Source organism: Xiphias gladius, chromosome 15 (genome assembly GCF_016859285.1).
Source record: "Xiphias gladius isolate SHS-SW01 ecotype Sanya breed wild chromosome 15, ASM1685928v1, whole genome shotgun sequence".
Classification (NCBI taxonomy): domain Eukaryota; kingdom Metazoa; phylum Chordata; class Actinopteri; order Istiophoriformes; family Xiphiidae; genus Xiphias; species Xiphias gladius.
In genome coordinates, this window is record NC_053414.1 from 20,460,330 (window position 1) to 20,480,290 (window position 19,961).

The 19,961-nt window shown below is 40.2% G+C and overlaps 1 protein-coding gene across 1 annotated transcript in view; it reads left to right on the top strand.

The window, feature by feature from the left end:
• Nucleotides 1-19,961, top strand: part of LOC120800407 (alpha-1,6-mannosylglycoprotein 6-beta-N-acetylglucosaminyltransferase B-like) — a 107,841-nt gene that overhangs the window by 46,530 nt on the left and 41,350 nt on the right. Inside the window, exons 5-8 of the mRNA XM_040146491.1 lie at nucleotides 1,974-2,050; nucleotides 2,340-2,519; nucleotides 6,665-6,829; nucleotides 13,683-13,852. Coding sequence (XP_040002425.1) covers nucleotides 1,974-2,050; nucleotides 2,340-2,519; nucleotides 6,665-6,829; nucleotides 13,683-13,852 — 592 coding nt within the window. The remainder of the gene's footprint in view (nucleotides 1-1,973; nucleotides 2,051-2,339; nucleotides 2,520-6,664; nucleotides 6,830-13,682; nucleotides 13,853-19,961) is intronic.

Genomic DNA, 19,961 nt, shown 5'->3' on the forward strand with positions numbered 1-19,961 from the left:
TTTGCATTGGAGCAAAACTTCAATTGCTGCTGTTATTTACAAGAGAATGGAGCAAACAAGATTTGCAGAAAATGAGCTGTCAGTATTGGAAGAATGCTTGATTATACGGGTTAAATTAAAAACAACTTATCAAAAACCTCAGGGCAAAATCGTAAAACATGAACATCTGGGGTACTGTGAGGAATGTGTTTGCTGCAGTTGTTCCAGCATTGACTTAAGTCAAAACCAGGAAGAATTTATAGTTGTATAGTGGACTGATTTTATTTCAATTTTACTTTTAGGAAAGTATTGTAATGAGAGACATACATTTTAGTAATCAAATCATCGGTCGAGCACACTTGTCAATGCGGGGCGCTGTGGTCTTGCTTCCATCCAACCCTGTTGTTTTCTTTTGTCTTGCTCTTGCACATTTTAAATCAAAACCTAAATAATTTTAAGCTTACAACAGTTCTGCACACACACATACATGCACACACCATTATAATCGTTCTCTCCTCCTTATTCTCCTATCACTTTTTCTCTTTAGGGTAATTGCCCAACTCTTTACATGAGAAAAAATGAGCATTACATCTCCTTTTGTTTTTTCCCACTGCATCTGCAGGGACGACGGCACACGCCAAAATGAAAAAATGCTGCTTTCTGTAATCACAGATGAATTGAACCACTGCTGGCAGACTTAATTATCATACGGCTCAGTGGCAGTTTATTTATCTCATGGTCAGGCATGTGCGAGAGGGAGCGACACGAGAAAAAGAAAGACAGAGGACATGATTAAAATTTCCCCCTCAAGCACTGACGAAGCTTTTATGTTCTGTCTTGCAAGGACAGGAGTCAAGTTTTTATCTAGTTAGTTGACCACATTTCCGATTGGTGCAGTGGTTGCTATTGTAATCATATTTATAGGCAGCTTGTGTCTCTGTGTGCGTGCGTTTTCAGTCGATGGGGAGAAGCCCCGGGGAAGACTTATGTGGAGAAATGTCTCTTTTTCATTAGGTAAATGGAAACAGACGTAATCTAGAGAGGAGGCAAATTTGTTGGTCCAGAGAGAGAAAGAGGGATAGAAGGGAGGTGTTTGAAAGACAGAAGAACAATGAGAAAATGAAGCTGCATTGGTTCCTTCACGGACGATATCATTTCAGTTCTCTCACTCTCTCACTCTCTCTGTGACTCTCTTCCCTTCTTTTCCTCACATCAGCAACAGAGAGGCAGTTAACTAAGTCAGTGGAGCAATTAATGCAGTGAGTGCAGCCTAAGTGAGCAGATGTACTTGCTAGCATAACTGTAGGATGCTTGGCTGTAGTGGGAGACAGGCTGTGCTGCTTTGTCAGGCCCAGTGAATAGTGTGCACTGCAGTAGAGCAGATATGGTGCGATGTTGCAAACGGGGAAGCACAGGGATTTATGGACACATACGGCATACACTGGAAATGATGATGTTAATGGAGAAAGTGAATATTGCCACAAAATGTCCACAAGCGAGTAGAGAAAAGCTGTTAATGTGAATGATACTATAACCTGGCAGTTCTGAGAAGTGAGCCTGTGGGTCAAACAAGTTCGTGTCTGTAGTCATTTTGTAAAATATAACTGATTAATACCTGAATTTTAAAGGGGTTTTAACATGCACCATATGTTGCTAAATTAGCTGGTAGATATTACGATATTGCGCTGACTGATTGCTGTTGAATCGTTAACTACAAAGGAGAATAAATATTAACATTAACATTAAAGTCAAATGATTTAAGTGAGCTAAGCTAGTAAGCCTATAGACAATGAAGCAGCAGTGATTGTGGGTAAAGCAAAGGCATGCAGCTTGTGTTTCACTCACAGTAAGCAAATAACAACTGATAATTTATAGCGTGATTTAAGAAATGGAAGTGGATCCTGGTGTTTTGCAGGCTGTTTTTCTGGGAGGTGTCCAGCCTACAAAAATGGTTTGTAACTGAAGGTAAAATTTCACTCACTGCGTCTTTTCAGCAGTGAGAGATGGGACGTCAAGCCAGTGTGAAGTACCAAGAGACCCACGCTTTCCGGAGTGTCCTGGGAAAGTTGATGTGAGTCTCAATCTGTAATTTTTATCTTGATTAAAACAGATCCTGGTTCCCAACCTTTTTTGCCCTGTGAACTGTTATACTTAAAGTTATGTAATTGTTATTATTATATTTTTATTTTTTATTTTTTTTGCCAAATCATACGTATTTGTAATGACCGCGTAGCAAATGTTCTGTGGCCTGATACCGCTCCATGGCCGATGGTTTGGAAACCTCTGTAACAGAGAATATCTAATAATCCGCCCCATTACCTGTTGTTTTTATGTGTGTGTGGATGTGTTCTTGTGTACAGTGGATGCGTGCACGCTGGACGTCGGACCCATGCTATGCCTTCTATGGTGTTGACGGTTCAGACTGCTCTTTCCTCATCTACCTGAGCGAGGTGGAGTGGTTCTGCCCACCACTGGCCTGGAGGAACCACAGTACCCCCCCCACACAACATGCACAACAAGCAAAGGCCCCAAAGAGACAGGTGAGAACACCACCCACAAACATGCACTATGTGCATACCGCAAGACAGCCAAAGATTACAACAGCAAACTAAATCTTACTATGGACATGCATACATGCAGATACAGTGCTTGAGAGTATCTTCTGTATGTCTTAATCCAAGTAAACACACCAGTTTTTCATTTTTTAACCTTTTCAGGCTAGAAAATTTGTTTTTAAGTGTAGTACTCTGTTGAGTCTACAGTTAGAATGGAACTGAAATTGGTTTTCATCATATCATTGCCAATCACTGAGGGCATTTCTCTACAGCTGTGGAATGGACAGGATTCAGCCTGACACTCCAGACAGCGTTTTGATGCTGCGATGTCAACTTAATACACACACAAAGTACTTAGTGGTAGCAAATTTGAAAGGAGATAACAGACTCTATGTTTAGTCCTGTTTAAATGTTAGACTTTGTTGTCAGGACAGCTGAGGACCTTTTTCTACCTACCGCTCTATGGACAGAATCCTGGTCTCTCCATTATTGGCCTTTACCTTCTCTCTACCTAGCGAATGCCTTTATCTAGTTAATACCCATTCATCAAAAGCAAGGGGTTAAGCATACAGCATAGTGAAAACAAGTTAGATTTTATTTTTATAAACTTCATCTACAGTAAACCCAATCCAGCTGCAAATGTATTATTTCCCATTTGTTTGGTTAAAAAAGTCATAAAAACAAACAGGCCTCTAGTTTATATGTTCCTAGTGTACCCAGTTCAGCGAGGTTACTTGGAAATACAGCAGTGGTACAAAAGTAATGGGGAACCAGGGCAACAGTTCCTTTGGAAATTGATAAAATACCGTGAAGGTGGAAATAAAGGCCAAAGAATGCAGCTGATAGTTATGAGCAACCTTTACTGCATTTCACCGTCCACATTTTCTTTTTTCTCATTTAGCTGTCGTACATTCAAGAAAGAATGTAACTACTATCCCTTTTAGGCCACTGCAAATTATTTTTGCAACTCTATATGACTGTGGATTCTTTACAGTGCATCCGGGATTTGAAAAATGTAAAGGTTTTTAATTGGAGACAAACCAAATGCATGGCGTGAAATGAAAGAAAATCTCTGAATTTTAAATTATGAGATGAATAAAACATGTTACCAGTATGTAGATGCTTGCCCTTCTTATAAACCCCTCATTGTTAAGTTTCCTAAGTTGTAGCTCCTAAATAAATATCCATTCAGTAGTCAGTGACCTTAAATATTAATTGCTTACTTCAATAATAAATGTTTGAGAAAAATGAAAAATGAGTGAAAGAGAGGGGAAAAATACAAACAACTACAGTTTTTACAAAACAAAATACTTTCAAAAATATTATTCTCACTATATTATTTATCCCAAATGGTAGCCTTTGTATCTTCCCATTTAGACAGTCATTAATAAAAAAAGATAAATTTAAAAAAAGGCGGGCAATTAAAATGACAAGAGAAGTTAATAGTGGTCGTCAAATTGTCAATCACATGTCCACAGCACAAAAGCGGGAAGACAGCAGTCCTTTTGCTCAGAGGATGCTGTTCAGTAATAGGAGCGTGAGCCGTTTGCCTCCATCACTACATAATAGTTAACATTCGACTGAACTCGTTCACTCTCTGCCAATTACAACAGACCTGAGCCCCCAATGATTATCTTCTACACGCTGTTTTTCTCAACATTGACCTGGTGTTCATACTTTTATTAGTCTATGAAGTTATTGTCTTGACATGGATACATTTAGGGAAGGCATTTGGGTTGTGACAGTCTTCCCTAGTTCTTCTTGCTTACCTTAGAAAGAAACAGAAAAAATCATCATTCTAAGTCTTACTGTCACTAATATTGACTACTTTTGACTGCAGGACAATTAAGTGGCCTATATTTTAATATTAACTACTTTGTTCCCCACATTGGGGACACACTACAGCTGAAGGTGCCCTCTGGGGCAAAGTCTGTGCAGTGATAATAAGGTGCTTTGGATTTGGATGTTCACCAAACAGAATAAGAAAAGGGTTAACTGCACACACAAACTGAATGTAATGGTTGGTATTGTTCCCAGTTAGAGAGGCTTGGTCTGCCGTGATTGTTTGGAAACACAAGTCAGTCATTTACATTTACTCATTTGGCAGACACTTTTATCTGAAGCGACTTACAAGTGAGGTAGGGTTCAGTCTCTTGCCAGAGGTCACTCTGGCACACAGACAGTAGGAGCTAGGGATTGAACCACCAACCCTGTGATTAGTGGACAAGCCGCTCTACCCCCTGAGCCACAGCCGCCCACCAAAGGAAACTAAACGACCCAGATGGGACTGGAACTGCTGAGACAATCCCCAGCTCCGGAGGCTGATGCCTTATCCATTAAGCTACTGGGTCATCAAAATTAATGAATGAGGCGTGTACAATATATCTGTGTCTGTGTGTACAGTTTCACCTTGCCATTTAGACTTTATTTGTGGTAGCAGTGAAATTTGCTGGAGGTAATACAGAATGTCAGTGTAAATGAAGACTGACATCTCCATCTTACCCTGTGACCCAAATTACTGAAATGTGGATTACAGTTTCCCTGTATTTTGCACGCAAACAAGGCTCAGCCAAGGTTTTTTTGAGAGGAAAAAAAGCTTGACTCACAAAAGCATCAGTTAAAAATTGCTCTGCATGTTGCTGTAACTTCTTTCCATACTTTTACTATACAGGGAAACTAAAGCCAGCCTCGGAGTAGTAATGTGAAGGTTCCCAGAGGACACAATTTTTCTTGAAATACTGTAGTTCTCTAAAATATTAGTGTTAACAAGGCAAATATTGCATCATGCTGCAAAAATGTTGATTCTTTTAAAAATCCACCAGTAAGTGTTTTCTTGCATTTACAAAGAATACAGAATTACCATCACATGCAGGAAGAAGATTTACATCCACAAGTTATATCAGCAGATGTTTTTAAGTCTGCTGATGACAAACTCCTCTTTCTGGCTTGCCCTCAGCTGGGTTGCAGTCTACTCTAGAATTCAAGCCAATAAAAAAAACAAAGACCGGGAGTCTGCAGCAACGCTAGCAGATCTGTGCAGCTATCTTCTCATTGTAAATAAAAACAAAAAGGTAGATACATAACTATACAACATAAGAAAAATCAGGCCTTACCTTACTCAGTGTGCCCCCCAACTCTTGGTACAGGCCACTGTTATCTCTCGCCTCGACTACTGCAATGCCATTCTAGCGGGCCTCCCTTCACACACCGTGAAACCCTCACAGATCATCCAGAATAAGACGGCGCGTCTGGTTTTCGATCAGCCCAAAAGGGCACATGTCACTCCGCTGCTCACTGACCTCCACTGGCTGCCCATGGCCAACCAAATCAAATTCAAGTCACTAATGCTTGCCTACTGAGTGACTTCTGGGTCTTCACCCATCTTTTTGAACTCAATTATAGAGGCTTATACTCCTTCTCAGCCACTGTGTTTCTCCAAGGAACATAGTCTGGCATTGCTATCCCTGCTCACAAGGCAATTACAATCCAAACCTTTCTCGTTTGTGGTTCCCTGATGGTGGAACGCCCTATATAATGTTATCAGAGCAGGGGAGTCCTTCTCTATCTACTAGAATCTCTTGATGACTCATATTTTCCGAGAGCACCTCATCTCTTAACACATCTAACACCCTAACATGCCTAACTAGCACTTACTGTGCACTTTAGGTGCACTTCTTTACCTGATCTCCTTGCAGTTTGTCTTATTGAACAGATTAAGTACTGAGTACCTACTTCAAGGTCTCCTACTGAGTAAAATGAGTAAATATAATGTAATGTAATTTAAGATAAACTGAAGTGTTGGACAAATTGAAATGTTGCAGAGTTCCAAACACGTCAGCACCAAATTACACGGTAATCTGTCCAGCAGTTGTTGAGACAATCCACTAGGGGAAAAGGCAATTGCTCTCCAAAGTCAGTAGGATTCATTCTCTGATAACCATGAATGTTTGTACAAAGTTTCCACTGACACTTCCATCCCTAGATCCATGCTGCCAGCATGGCTAAAACCTTAACACCAATGTTGATGATAGAATGCAAAAGTCTGAACTTCCCCTTTCTGTCTAACTACCACCTTCTCACACTTTCTCTTCACCTCTTTCTAATTCTCCTTTCGACAACCCTCCCCCAAGGCTGCTTTCCGCACAGATCTCTCTGTACTTCTGGACCAGGTTGGGACAGGGAAGGAGTCCCTCAGCTTCATGAAGCGCCGAATCCGCCGCCTCACACAGCAATGGGCAACAGCCGCCAACCGCCTGGATGCCAAGTTGGAGCAACGATGGAGGGACCAGAAGAAGGTAAGAGAAGGTGGGGAGATATGAAAACAAAATTTTGATGGATGATAGAGGATGCTGGGTGAGGTCTTTATTCTCTCAGCTATGATCAGGTACTGTAATAACATTTTTTATTTTTTTTGCCATGGCTAAATGCAAAGTTCAGCTGAGAAAAGACAATGCACATTTAAACTGTACAACATGAAAATCATTAACATATATAGTGTGCCTCACAATACCAGACAATACAATCTTGAAAGAATAATATATACAAGACTCAAATTGATATATAAATGCCTTAATGTAAAATGGGTGATTCAAGGTTAGCTAAAAACATTTAATTTCAAAGATAATAGTTATGGCAAACACTTTTTTCCACTCAAGCAGTTAGGCAAAAAATGCTACTCGATGGTTTTCAGTTTGAATGATAATAGCTTCTAGGAGAAAAATTATAGAGGAGGTAATGACAGGTTGTCATCCATCACTGCAGTCTGCATTCTTCTTCTGTAATTGGTGTGTCTTTACATATCAATTCAAAAATAGTTTTGAACTGTATATACTGTAAAATAAAAATTGTTTCCAGTATCATGCTGTTAAATTGTTAAACCTCATTTTGGGTGGCATTAAAGCTGTGCAGTATGGGCTTCGCTACTTCCTGCTTGCAGCCATGCATGCCGACAGAAAGAAAGAAAGAAAGACAGAGAGAAAGAAAGAAAAACAGAGATGCAAGGAAAAGGGAGAAAAGGTGTAAGGAATGATGAAAATGAATGATCGAGATTACGAGAAGATGCCAAGCAGGTGCCAGTGGCAGAGGGAGAAGAATAAGATGAGAAAGGAAGGACAAGAGGGGGATGGATGGTAGTGGGGAATGATACTGTCAAATATGGATTAGGAAAGGACTCACGGAGGGAGAGAGGGGAGTCATGAGGCACAGCTGAGATGAGCAAGCAACAAAGAGTGGAGGGCCGGGGTGCCTTTGAATATTGACAGTTTCATTAAACATTGGTCAAAAATAAAAAACTAAGGGTGTAATTTAAAGGCTTACTTTTCCAAATGTCAAGGAAAGCTCTTTGTGATTAAAACTTCGGGAGCTTTAGAAACTTTTTGCCGCATGTAACCTTTCACAACACAGCATTTTAGGTTTGTCGAGCCTTCTTACTTATAACATTTCTTTTCCTGCTCAGAGTAGACTCATAATCTTTTAGTTAAGAAAATAATGATAAATGAATGAGTTAATGCGAGAAGGCAGATTTAGCTCACATTCTGCTTCCTCTCTCCAAAATGTTTCTCCTTGCCCCCATCTTTCTCTAAAATAAGTTAACAAGGGTGGAAATAGTCCTCCGTCACTGTGATTGATGATCCCTTTCTTTTAGTGCACTGAGGGGATTTGTTACCCTCTACCATGGTTCCATGGCTACTTGAACAGCCTATATGCCGTACAACGTACTGCTGCTATCGCAACAGCAGATGTCCTGGTGTTTGTAAGAGTTAGCCTCAGCTGTCAAAAGTAGTTGATCACAATAATTAGAAGCAGAAACAAAAATGCGTGCATTTGTGTCTGTCTGTTTGGGTCTGTGTGTGTGTGTGTGTGTGTGTGTGTGTGTGTGTGTGTGTGTGTGTGTGTGTGTGTGTGTGTGTGTGTGTGTGTGTATGTGTGTGTGTGTGTGTGTGTGTGTATGTGTGTGTGTGTGTGTGTGTGTGTGTGTGTATGTGTGTGTGCTTGACTGTTAAATGGCTGTCACTGCAATAATAGCCAAGAGCAGAATCTCATACATTTTATTTGAAAATTAAATCTCAGTCTGTTCCAGTCAAATTTACCATTTTTGACTGTTACTTTCCTCCCTCACCGGAAGATTAATTTAAACTTTACAATATGCACTCACTTCAACAGTGAGCAGGGGAACGCTTTTTGATTTTAATTAACGCTGACCTCGGAAAAAAACTGTCTGATGTGAATTGACTATGGCCCTGTACTTGCCTAACCTTTGCATTTGACAAAATCCCCACTTCCAATAGCAAATTTAGCATTCTGCATGAGTGTGCGGTGTTTACAATTCCAATGGGGCTCTGTTGATTCAGTTCTGTTTCCTTGTTTAGCTCTCTCTTTGATTGTGAGCGGAGTAGATGTTTACTCAGAAAACGAATAAATTAGTAGAGCAGAGAGGCAAGTGTGGAGGGAGAAAAGATCAAGAGGGAAAGGAAAATGAGAGAAAAAGCAAGATGATTCTTTTTAACAGTCAGTGGCATACACAAGGACAGGAGACGGGGAGGTGTGTGTTTGCATTAGAGTGACGGTGAAAACTTGAGAAATATAATTCCAAAGATTTTTTTTCAGAGTCAGAGCAGAAGAGATTTTCTACAGTCAAATATATGTGAGAGATAGACATTTGAGAGATTTTCTGCGATGGTGTATGACAAAGATGAAACCTGTGTTAAATATTCTTGGAAATCTCTTCTTTATTTTCTGACTAATCTTCCTCTTTCCTCAGTGCTTGTGAAGTTCAGAAAGAACACAATCAACCTTTTGTTGCACTTCACTTTCAAAGCAGTTATACTTTTGAGAGAACTCTTCTTTTGTGCATAAATATAATATAAAACAAATTGATGTTCTCTTTTTGCTTCACATCAAATGAGACATATTCAGCTAAATTGTGGCATAATAGAAAGGTTTTTAAGAGACAGTAGTACAGACATAAAGACACTGACCTTATCCTGTTAACCTGTGACAGTATATTCACTGCCTGTCTGGTGTTAGTTTAAGTGTCTCAAGTGATTTTGTGTGCATCTGGGCCTATTTGGTGTGCACTGAGCATGCACATTTAGTGTGTGTGTCAGCATATGCCAAACTGTTAATTCCCCTTCTCCCTGTGTCTGCCCTCTTGAGAGTTGATTGACCGCTTACTGTTGAAGTGCAGAGATTGGAGGAGACTGATGGGATATGGAAGGTGAAGTGAGGAGTGAGGAGTGGAGTGAAAAAAAAGAGAGAGGGAAGTGAAAGAGAGAGTGCATTGAAAAAAGAGAGGGGGAAAGAGAAGGGGGAGGGAGCAGGTTAAAGGAATAAGACAACAAGGGAAGGAGGAAAGACGTGAGGAGAAATAAAGAAGGGAAAGTAGTCTGTAGAGGTGGATGAGGGAGAAGGTGAAATTAAGGGTAGAGTAGTGACGGCTGGCAGTGCCAGCTTGTATTGCCACCCATGGCCTTCCATCGGACAGCTGCGACCTTCATAAGGGCCACAGTGCATGAGCGAACAGCATCAAACCCGCACTCAAACACACATGCATTCATGCAAAGTCCTGCGATTACAGATGCCGAGACAAGCATTAGCATTCTTCTGTCGTTAGCCTGTTAGTGATGAGTGGAGCGGAGCAGAGCAATGGAGTGGTAGCACATCCTTGAGAGCCATTTCAACTCCCCTGCTCTCATATGTACGCACTAAGGACTTTCCAAGGATTTTTACTTAGACACGCGCCCATATCACATAAAACATTCCTAACATCAGCACATGAAAGACGAAAGATTTAATTTTCCGCAGCTTATCCCAGTTATATAATCATGAAACAAGTTTTGTGAAAAGTGTGGCGCATGAACAAACATGCAGGCAGACAGGGCGTCGTAAGGTGAAATTGATCGTGAATGCATTGTTATCACACCTCTCTGTGTGTTTCGGTGGGTTTGGCAGGTCCTTGTGTTCAATCCCCACGGGACATTAACAGTAGAGAGTAGCATTAGAGCCTGTTGAGATTCCCCTGAGCTCATGTCAAGTTTGCGGGCATCCACGCTGAAAACATCCACAAAAACACCGGATTCTGACTGGAGTTCATTGACGTATATCACTGTGGAAAAATGCTTGCTAACAAACAAAAACAATGTAAAGAATTCCAAAATCCATAAGCACACACACCATCTGGGAGTACCGCAAGTCCACTGCATAAAGAGCTCTGCTCTTTCCTGTGTGATCAGTTTCCCTGAGGGAGGCACCTGGCTGTGATACAGGAGTTAATGAGTAAATACAGCTTTAGCTACAGAGTTACTCCCTCCGTTGTTCACTTCCCATTGTGAGGCTTTTCCACCTGTTCATTTTCAAGCAAGTGCATGAGCGAGTGTGTGAGATTGCATTGGCGGTAAGAGTGTGTACTGGTGATCTGCAGGGAAAAACACAGTGCGAACCACCCACACTAGTTTCTCTCTCCTCTTCGCTTGAGCTATTGATTCCTACTCTGTGATATAAAGGTTACCTCTCCAGCATTGCTCTGTGTTTCATCGAACTCCACTCTAATTTTGTTCCCATACAGCAAAATTAACGTTAGCAAATGGAGATAAATACTGCCTATTAGAGAGAAAGCAAAATCCCTCCTTAGCAGTTTAGATCAAAGGTGCAAGTTGCCAGGTTTTGCAAAGCACCCATACCTCTCTCCCCATTTACTCTGCATTTGTGTGTGAACGCCAGTTTTATAGAATCCAATCCACATTTATTCAGCTCTGCTGCCACTCTGTGATATTTCTCATATTTATTTAGCACAGTTGCTGTGCTGCTGCCAGTATGTGAAATGCGGCTCCTTCTGTCGCCATTTTTGCGTGGTTGCCAGTGTTTGTGTGATACACCCCCCCCAACCACCACCATCACCTCCACCACCAAGTCAAGAGAGCAAACAGTAGTGGTGCCATGAATTCTCGCTCTTGCCATCTGCCACCCAAACTGTAATTAAATTTCACTTATCTTTTTTAATGAAGCAGAAGTTAATAGAGCAGGCTTATTAAATCAGCAGATTTTTCACGCCAGCTGGAGTCTCACTGGAGCTTGACTCTGCTGCGTACACACCATTGTCCAATGTTTTACACACATTTTGTACATGTTGACTATGTGGAATGAGTTTAGCATTTGTGTTACATGTATACGGCTATAATACACAACTTCACAAAACTGTATATATAAATTTAAGTACTATGGGTTACTGCTGTTTTCTTTCTATTTCTGTAATTCAGACTGGATTCCAGGATCATGAAATAGGTAGTATGTAAGAGCAGTGTATGTTTTTTTGTGTGTGCAGTGTTGGCTCCTACAGTAAGCTTCAACATCCGTGCATGGTGGATAATGTGACATGGTGGCGAGGGGAAGAGAGTAATAAGAGAGTGCATTGCATCACACTTGTAAAAAGCTCTTGGAAGCTTTTCATCAGTAAATCCACAGTTGTGAAGGCACAGACACAGGACACGGCAGAGAGAGGGAGAAATAGCAAGCAATCACCAAAAAAACTTTCCGGCCAACTCCACACAGTAGGCCCTAAGCACATTATGTATGTTGCATGGTGAAAGTTGTGGGCTCCATTTGCCAGCAAAAGCAGCAGGAGGTGTTCATGCTGCGTTAGCTAATCAGGATTACTCAGTAGAGCAACATTTGGACATGGCTGCGTCTAATCCACTGTGAAAAGCAACGTGTTGCTCATTTCTCGCTGGGTTGCACTAATTATGGAGTTGCTAGGTGCACATGCATGACAGGACTGTAGCTTTTAAGTGGTTTAACAGTGCAACATATAAACTGTGTTAATTATTTCATATGTGTAATATGGTGTTTTAAAACAAAAGGAATTTTCCCATCAGGGACCTAAAAATTAGTTACCGCAGTTATTTGTATAGACATACGGTAGATATGAGATGAGTTTTACAGTAAAGTCCATAATGATGGATTTCTACATGTGCATGCTATTCCATTGGTGCATGAGGGGATAATTCATTGAGGATTGAAGAATTACTTTTCAGTTTCCATAATTTCCTTCTAGAAGAGTCTGAAATTATGATTCTAATCCTCAAACTCATTAAAACTGTTTGAACTGCAGAAGCTTAACTTTCAAGGGGCTTAACTTTACTCAGAAAGCACACATACTGTATATAAATAATAATATATAAATCAGAGTAAATTAAATGTACTTAATAATATACAAATTATACATTATGAGTATCATCAAGACATGCTGCCTGTAAAGTATGTAAATTTAATAGACCCACATTCTGGTACATGCAGAGGATTGGCTGGATGTTTTCAAGCTTATTATCTACAGTAACAGGGAAAACAGAATTTTTAAATGGAGATTATCGCTACTTTGGGTATTTTAATCAGGATTTGTACATCTAAACTATGAGTTCAGAGCTGCCACTTTAAAATGTCAAACTAGGGTAGCAGTGTTAACTACCAAAGCCCTACTTAGCAGCACAACAAAGATTTTGCCATCATTTCTATTAGTAATAATAACATTGTACTCAATTTAATTGTGGAGATTTGTGAATCCTGTGGCATAACAACAAACACGGGCAATCTTACAACTTTTAAGCAAACCCCCAAGCAAAATTAGCAAAATTTGGGAGTTTGGTAAGATAAAGGTAAAAGTGTTGCAAAACCATCAGTTGTAAACATCCATCACAGTTTATATGTCTCCATCTTGGTTCAGCTTTTACTTACAAATCATGCCTTAGTTGAATGTGCACACAGTTGTCCTGTGCAATGAGGGATTATTAGGTGACATTTCAGGTGAACACAGTCTTTTTTTACCTGTATAGCCAGTGATTTAGCTAATCTGGATTAATTGTTGGTCAGTTGCTGCTCATGTTTTTACCACACACACCACTGTAGTGATCTCACCAGTCATTATTCAGTCATTATTTTAGTGAGCAAAATGTTTTTATAACCAGTATGAATGATGGCCAAAATTATAAGAATAAGGGTCATGTTGTAATAAACAGAATTATCCCTTAAATCTATTCAAGCTTCTGCACTAGTAGAATATTTTGTTTGCATGAATTATATTTTTTGCGGTCCATAGAGTTCATATGGAGCTGCTCTTATTTCAACTCTCTGCCACAATATGTCCCTGTCTTTCTTCAGATCCTGGTCCATGTAGGTTTCCTAACAGAGGAGTCTGGGGATGTTTTCAGCCCCAAGGTGCTGAAGGGGGGTCCATTGGGGGAGATGGTCCAGTGGGCTGACATCCTCACCGCCCTCCATGTTCTGGGACATAATCTCAAGATCTCCATGTCTGTCAAGGAGCTACAGGGGTGAGTTGTGCGAAATGTTGCAAATTAAGTTAAGCAAGTGATAAAATACATTGGGTCTTTTCTCATTCATCAAAACAACCCCCTGCTCACTGATCTCAAGATGTCACGTTACAGCAAACCAGTCTTTGTTTCTCTGCAGAAAAGACTAAATTGTGAATTAAACTTATTTTACCATAAAAGCTACAAACACCAGGGCTGCCAAAAATGTGATAGTAGCAGCAAAGATTAAAATTGTTGATGATCGAGGAGTTACTGCTGAAAACCAGAATAAACCTCCTTCTGAAATGGTATTAAGAGGGGCCAGTCAGGGACATTTCTTTAGTGGACCAATTACATTACATCGATATGGGGATTATTCAGATAAGGAAACATCTTTGCTTTGAAAAGAGATGGTTTAATGATTGGCAGGGTCAATGCAGTTCGTTACTTGAAGCAAAGTGTGGCCCTTTCTAATATCTACATGTTTATTTACTATATAAATTACTTTCATTAATGTCATCCAGCCCCAGTTGTATTTAACTTGTTTATTAGCAGGGATACAAAATGTCTGCCACAATATAACCCCCGATGACAGCTGTGACAACAAACCAGTAACTTTTTACAATCCTTCCATTATCACTGTGATCTTGTACTATCACATATTCTATTCAAAATGTGTGAGAGAGCGTTGTGCTCTAATTATACCCCATTCCCACTTAACCCAAAGATTAGGCATGAGGGCCCTAAAGTCCTGTTGATATATTTGTCGCTGTATTGATCCCATATTGACGCACTCCACAGCCTCCTGACAGGGTGACTGTCTTGGTGTGTCTTTTTATCCCCTGCGTCAGCACGTTTGCATGTTTCTGCTGACGGATACAGCTGTAGAGTCAACACACACACACACACACACACACACACACACACAAACACACAAACACACAAGCACACACACACGCATACGCATACACATACACAGACGAGGGGATGGATGTAAATCTATCGTGTTGGGAAAGATCCCTCAGGCTTGTTCTGTCCAGGCTATGCAATATCTTCTTCATGGCCGAGACTGAATGAATCACACAGGCTGTCAGGCAGAAGATTGATGGCTACTGTTGAACAGCAGAATTATGAATAGGTATGAGGGTGAGAAGACAGCTGAATCAAACTATAGATGGGCGACGTCTTTGTTCAGCTTTGAATGGGCCAATAGTCTTTGTCTTTCTGCCATCACTGATCACTACAATGACACAAGTATAGTGTATAGATCAATATAATGATGTCTATAGAGACCCTGTACCGTACTCTGCATTTTACACTGAGCATCGCCTGCGACAACTCTCACAAATCATAGATGAAGTATTGTTTTGACTCCCAGTCTTTGGCAGTCATTTTGTAGACATATAACACCCCTGCAGGGAGCAGGAGAGAGTGGGAAAATCTAGAGAAATTTTACACTTAAAAAATGAGTTTAGAGATGGCAGGGACATGCACAAGGCTGAGTTCAGTTGTCAGATTTGAAATAGATGGCAGGATCATTTTCACTGCGTGTGTTCCACCGGAGTATCTTGGGACCCGCATTTTAAAATTGGGCTTTCTCACAGTCCAGGGTGTGATGTTGTAAGAGACTGTGCAGTGTAATCTAACATACCAGCATGAAGAATTATTTTGTCCACCTCGCCCACATGGGACGGCTTTGGAAGGAAGAAAAGCTTTTAGCTTTGGATAACTTGGGGAAACAGTCTAATCTTTCTTGAGACTGCATTTGGATTCCAATTCGGTTCTTTTAAATACACTGGCGTGAGAAATAGCGCATCAAATATGCCTCCTGATGTCAACCTCTCCTCATGGTTTGCTGCAGGAAAGTGTAACAGAGATGGTTTATGCAGTGTGTCCAGTCTTTCTTGTTTTCATACTTTTCATTTCCTTTGGTCACTACCTTCAGTAAGAGAAAAAAAAAAGGTTGAACTAAGAATATAATGCAGTTTGGCTGTCACAGAGTTTTTCTATAAAAATAAAAATGGTGTATGCTCCTTTCTTATGTCTCTCATGTTCCCCACAAATCTGTTAATGTCCCTTTTGATCTTTGGCTCATTATAATGTTTAGAAAACCTTACTGCTACTGTAAAGCTTTCATACGTTGCACATAAGTACACTACACAGCGATTCATGATTTGAAAAGCACAAGTGCTAAAATACACTGGAGATAAAATTTTTAATTTTTATGTTGTTTCTCTGTTTTGCCAAAGGATTGTACTCTCATATTTTGGTTTTGTATACATTTCACACCAGGTCATGCAAATGCAGTCATCACCATTTATCAGTAAACAAAAATGATAAGGCATAGCCATTTTGATTGCCTTGCACCCTAAATAATACCCTGAATGTCCGACAATCAAAAACATTTCAAACAAATTATCCCTTAGATTCAAATCAACAAACAGATTCGTAGAATTTAATGTCATACAGTTTTTCCAAACAGATGTTTGTGTCATTATCATTGTTGCTGCTGATGCTGATTTATTGTGGTATCAAGTAGAAGTATTGTCTGCTAGTGTGATGGAAATAAAGAGGTATACGGTATTGTTTTGGGTAAATAGTTCCTTCAGAATTTCAAAACGTCTGACACTTGCAGCCCAACCTCAAAATTTTACACTGCAGGTTTATTATAGTTATTAAGTTTCAGATTTCTTTCTCTACTACTTGATACTACTTTATTATTTCCTCAGGCAGCACTCCTGTGGTTTCAATGTAGTTTCTTTCTCTACCTGCTTTCTCTCACTTGTTCCCAATATTGTCCATTTCTGTAGACATACTATACTTCCCCCTTTGACAGAGACATAGGGCAGGAGGTTAGACATTTTGAACATTTTTCCCCAAAGATAGACCGGTGGAAAGATCGACAAAACCATACAGACACACAAAGATGTTGCCAGACACAGATAAAAATACAGGCAAATGGTCTGACAATCTGGACAGTTAGGCCAACCGAGGCAAAGGGAAAACCCGGCAGGCAGACAACTATTGCCCCAAAGGGGCTGCTTAGAGTAAGTGGTGTCCAAACATAGATCTCGAAACAGCTTCGTTTTCCTATGGGCAACACTGACCAACTCTACAACAAAACTGAACAAAAAGTGCCTAGGATCCATCCACCTCCACAACTCCTCAGCTCCACAATGGTGTGTGTGTCTGTGTGTGTGCACATAGTCTGCGATACATTGGTCTCATGGCCACAACTGAGAGTTGTGATTGGCTGAGGAGGATGCAGAGGGTAGCTCTAATTGGCCACTGAGGAGCTAATTAGGGCTGGAGTTGTGTTACAGTATAAAACATACACCTTGATCTATAGTTTCGAGTTAGTTCTGCGCTCAGGTGGCTGGACATTAGCCACTTGACATGCATGAAAAGAGCACATAGAGACTCACTAAAGTACTGTGGTCCATAGACAAAGGCTGAGAGTTAAAATAAAACATATAGAGCGAGCATATAGACAAAAACAACTTCTCGTAATATAACTTTGGATGCAGTACACTTTATATACATATATATATATATATATATATAAACTGAACTGAATAGAATTCTAAAGTTGGTGATGAAAAGCTTTACAGATTTCTGTTCGCTGTGCCCTTTCTATATTAATGTGGTTATGTTGTCTTGTGGCCAACAGGACATAATGACACAGGGAATCATACACTTCTAATCTCCCTCTTGCTGTCACAGAGTAAAGGACATATTTCACTCTCAAGGCTGTCACTGTGTGGGTGGATGGACTCATGGAGAAGCCTATAGGGGAGAAAGGGGAGTACAGCAAAGTGCTGAGTTGGCGTCTGTGGAGTTGGGGCAGGAGTCTTGTTATTCAAATATGCAAATAATGGTTCTTTGCAATGAATTTTTTTGAAGGCTGATAAATGGGATCTCTTTGTTTTGAATTTATGCACAAAGCAGAAATTTCACATGCACCATTTACTTGTCCACACACAACAGCGCACAAACATGAGTTAATTCAATACAGATTTTTGCATCTCTCCATCTTTGCTGAGTGCGCACTCATCGCAATGTGTCCTAACTGAGGCGCTTGACAAGTTGAATTTGGTGCCAATTAGATTGGAACGGCACCTGAGATGTATTAGTGTGAGAGGGAGTAAAGACAGGGCTCTGTTTGCTGTACGTTACAGTCTGGAGGGTCCAGATCACTGGGAGCTGAGGCAGTCATTGCAAAGGTGGATGGCCGGCACCTTTGTGTCCAATCCTATCACTCCTGTAAAGACACATAAAGAAGTTTCAGTTAAACTGAACGATGAAAGATTCTGGCACAGCATAAAACATAGTGGCCTTTTGCAGCATAGAGCCCGTAGCACACACTGGAAATGCCGTATGGACAAAAGAAGTAGTATACAGTAAAATAGCCTGGATGTGAAGATCCAGGGAACAAATGTGATTAAAATCGCTGCTTTTTTGGAGCATTGTGTGTGGTGCCTTACAAAGAAAACAATAGGTGAGGGTGTTTTGACGCGCATCATACACCCGCGTGTGTGCTAGCCTTTCCATAATTAGCACCCAGAGTAACCGCAAGGCAGTAAATGTGGTGTTATGGGACAGTTTACCAAGGTGATGTGTGAAAAGCTAGATGAAAAAGACAAATTTGAACGTGGACTGAATTTCATGGCAGTTGCTGTTGAAAACTGTTCAGCTGTGAAGTTGATCAGATTTTATCGGATTCTTTCTGAACATCTGAGATTTGTTTGTCACACTGGAGTTTCTTCCCTTTCCTCTTTGTCCACCGAAGGGTGCAAAACTTTCTTGAAGTTAAAGGGTACAGCGTCAATGCTGTTTATTTTAATCCTGACCATTAATTGATTATGTTTTGCCTAAATTTTTCATTATGTTTTATATGCTGTTTTACTTTAGGATACAACAATGTTAGTTTGGTAAGGTTACAGTTTTAAGCAAAGTTTTAGGCAATAAATATGAGAAGATCTGGGCAATGGACAATGTGGGTAAATAGGTTTTTCCACATTTTATATTCGTTAGAGTCTATGTTTTCCACATGGTTTTTGTCCAATAGTAATTACCAATTTAAAACGCAAACAAAGGGTGATAAATGTGAAAAAGTCAAAAAAAAAAAAAAAAACTTTCTAAAAAAGTCACTTCTCATGGTTTTTAAATGTCCAGCCTACTCCCACGTTCTCCGTGACTTGCTTTGTCCCTTTTAATGCACTCCCTTTCCATCTCTTCCTCAGTCTCATCTCAACTGCAGGTAGTGTTTCAGTTGCCGTGGAGATCAGACTCTGGGCTAGTTGGGGATTGGAGGTGGAGATGAACAGAGTAACAGCCAATCAACACCTCCAGTACAGTAAAGGAGAGAATAGAAGTAGGGAAACTAAAAGCATCAAGTCTCTTTTGTTCCTGAAATCTGTTGATAATTGGATAGTGCAACTGGACAGATGCAAACCCACAGGATGAATTCGCACTCATTCAAACCTTCCTCTCAGATATGTAAGTTGTTTTTTTTTACCTTCTGGTGTTTTGAGCACTACAGAAATATGGATCTGTGTTTCTCGTTTTTTTTTATTTTTATTTTATTTTTAGATCATGATTTTTTGCTGTCCCTTGTAATGTATCTTGTCCTGTCAGAGCTTTGTGGGCTCCTCTTGATCGCATGTAAAACACACCAACAGATGCACATTTACAGTACAGAATGGCTGTTTAGAAAAGTTGCACAGCTATGTACTATGTGTTTTGTTTTTTGAGCACATTGAGTATATTTTACTACTAGTAAGAAAGCCAAAAAATTTTTTTTATTTTTTTAAGTTAATTTCAGATCCTGCTCGTGCATATGCCTTTTTGCTTTTTCTTTTCAATTGATTTTCCTCAAACTCTATGAGTTCATTTATACCTGAAATTAACATGCTGCACTAGCGATCAGAGAGAAAAGCTGCATAATACCTACATTTGAGGGCAGGAGGGGGGTGACATTTTTACTGAAGTGCCCTTTCAATCAGGATACTTTATGGGACCCTTCTGAGATTCTTTTGGACCGCCCAGTTTTTGTTCTACTTTAACCAAGTGGCCCCCATGTACGCCACAGTTACATGGTTCACTTTTTCCCAATGTCACATCACAGGGG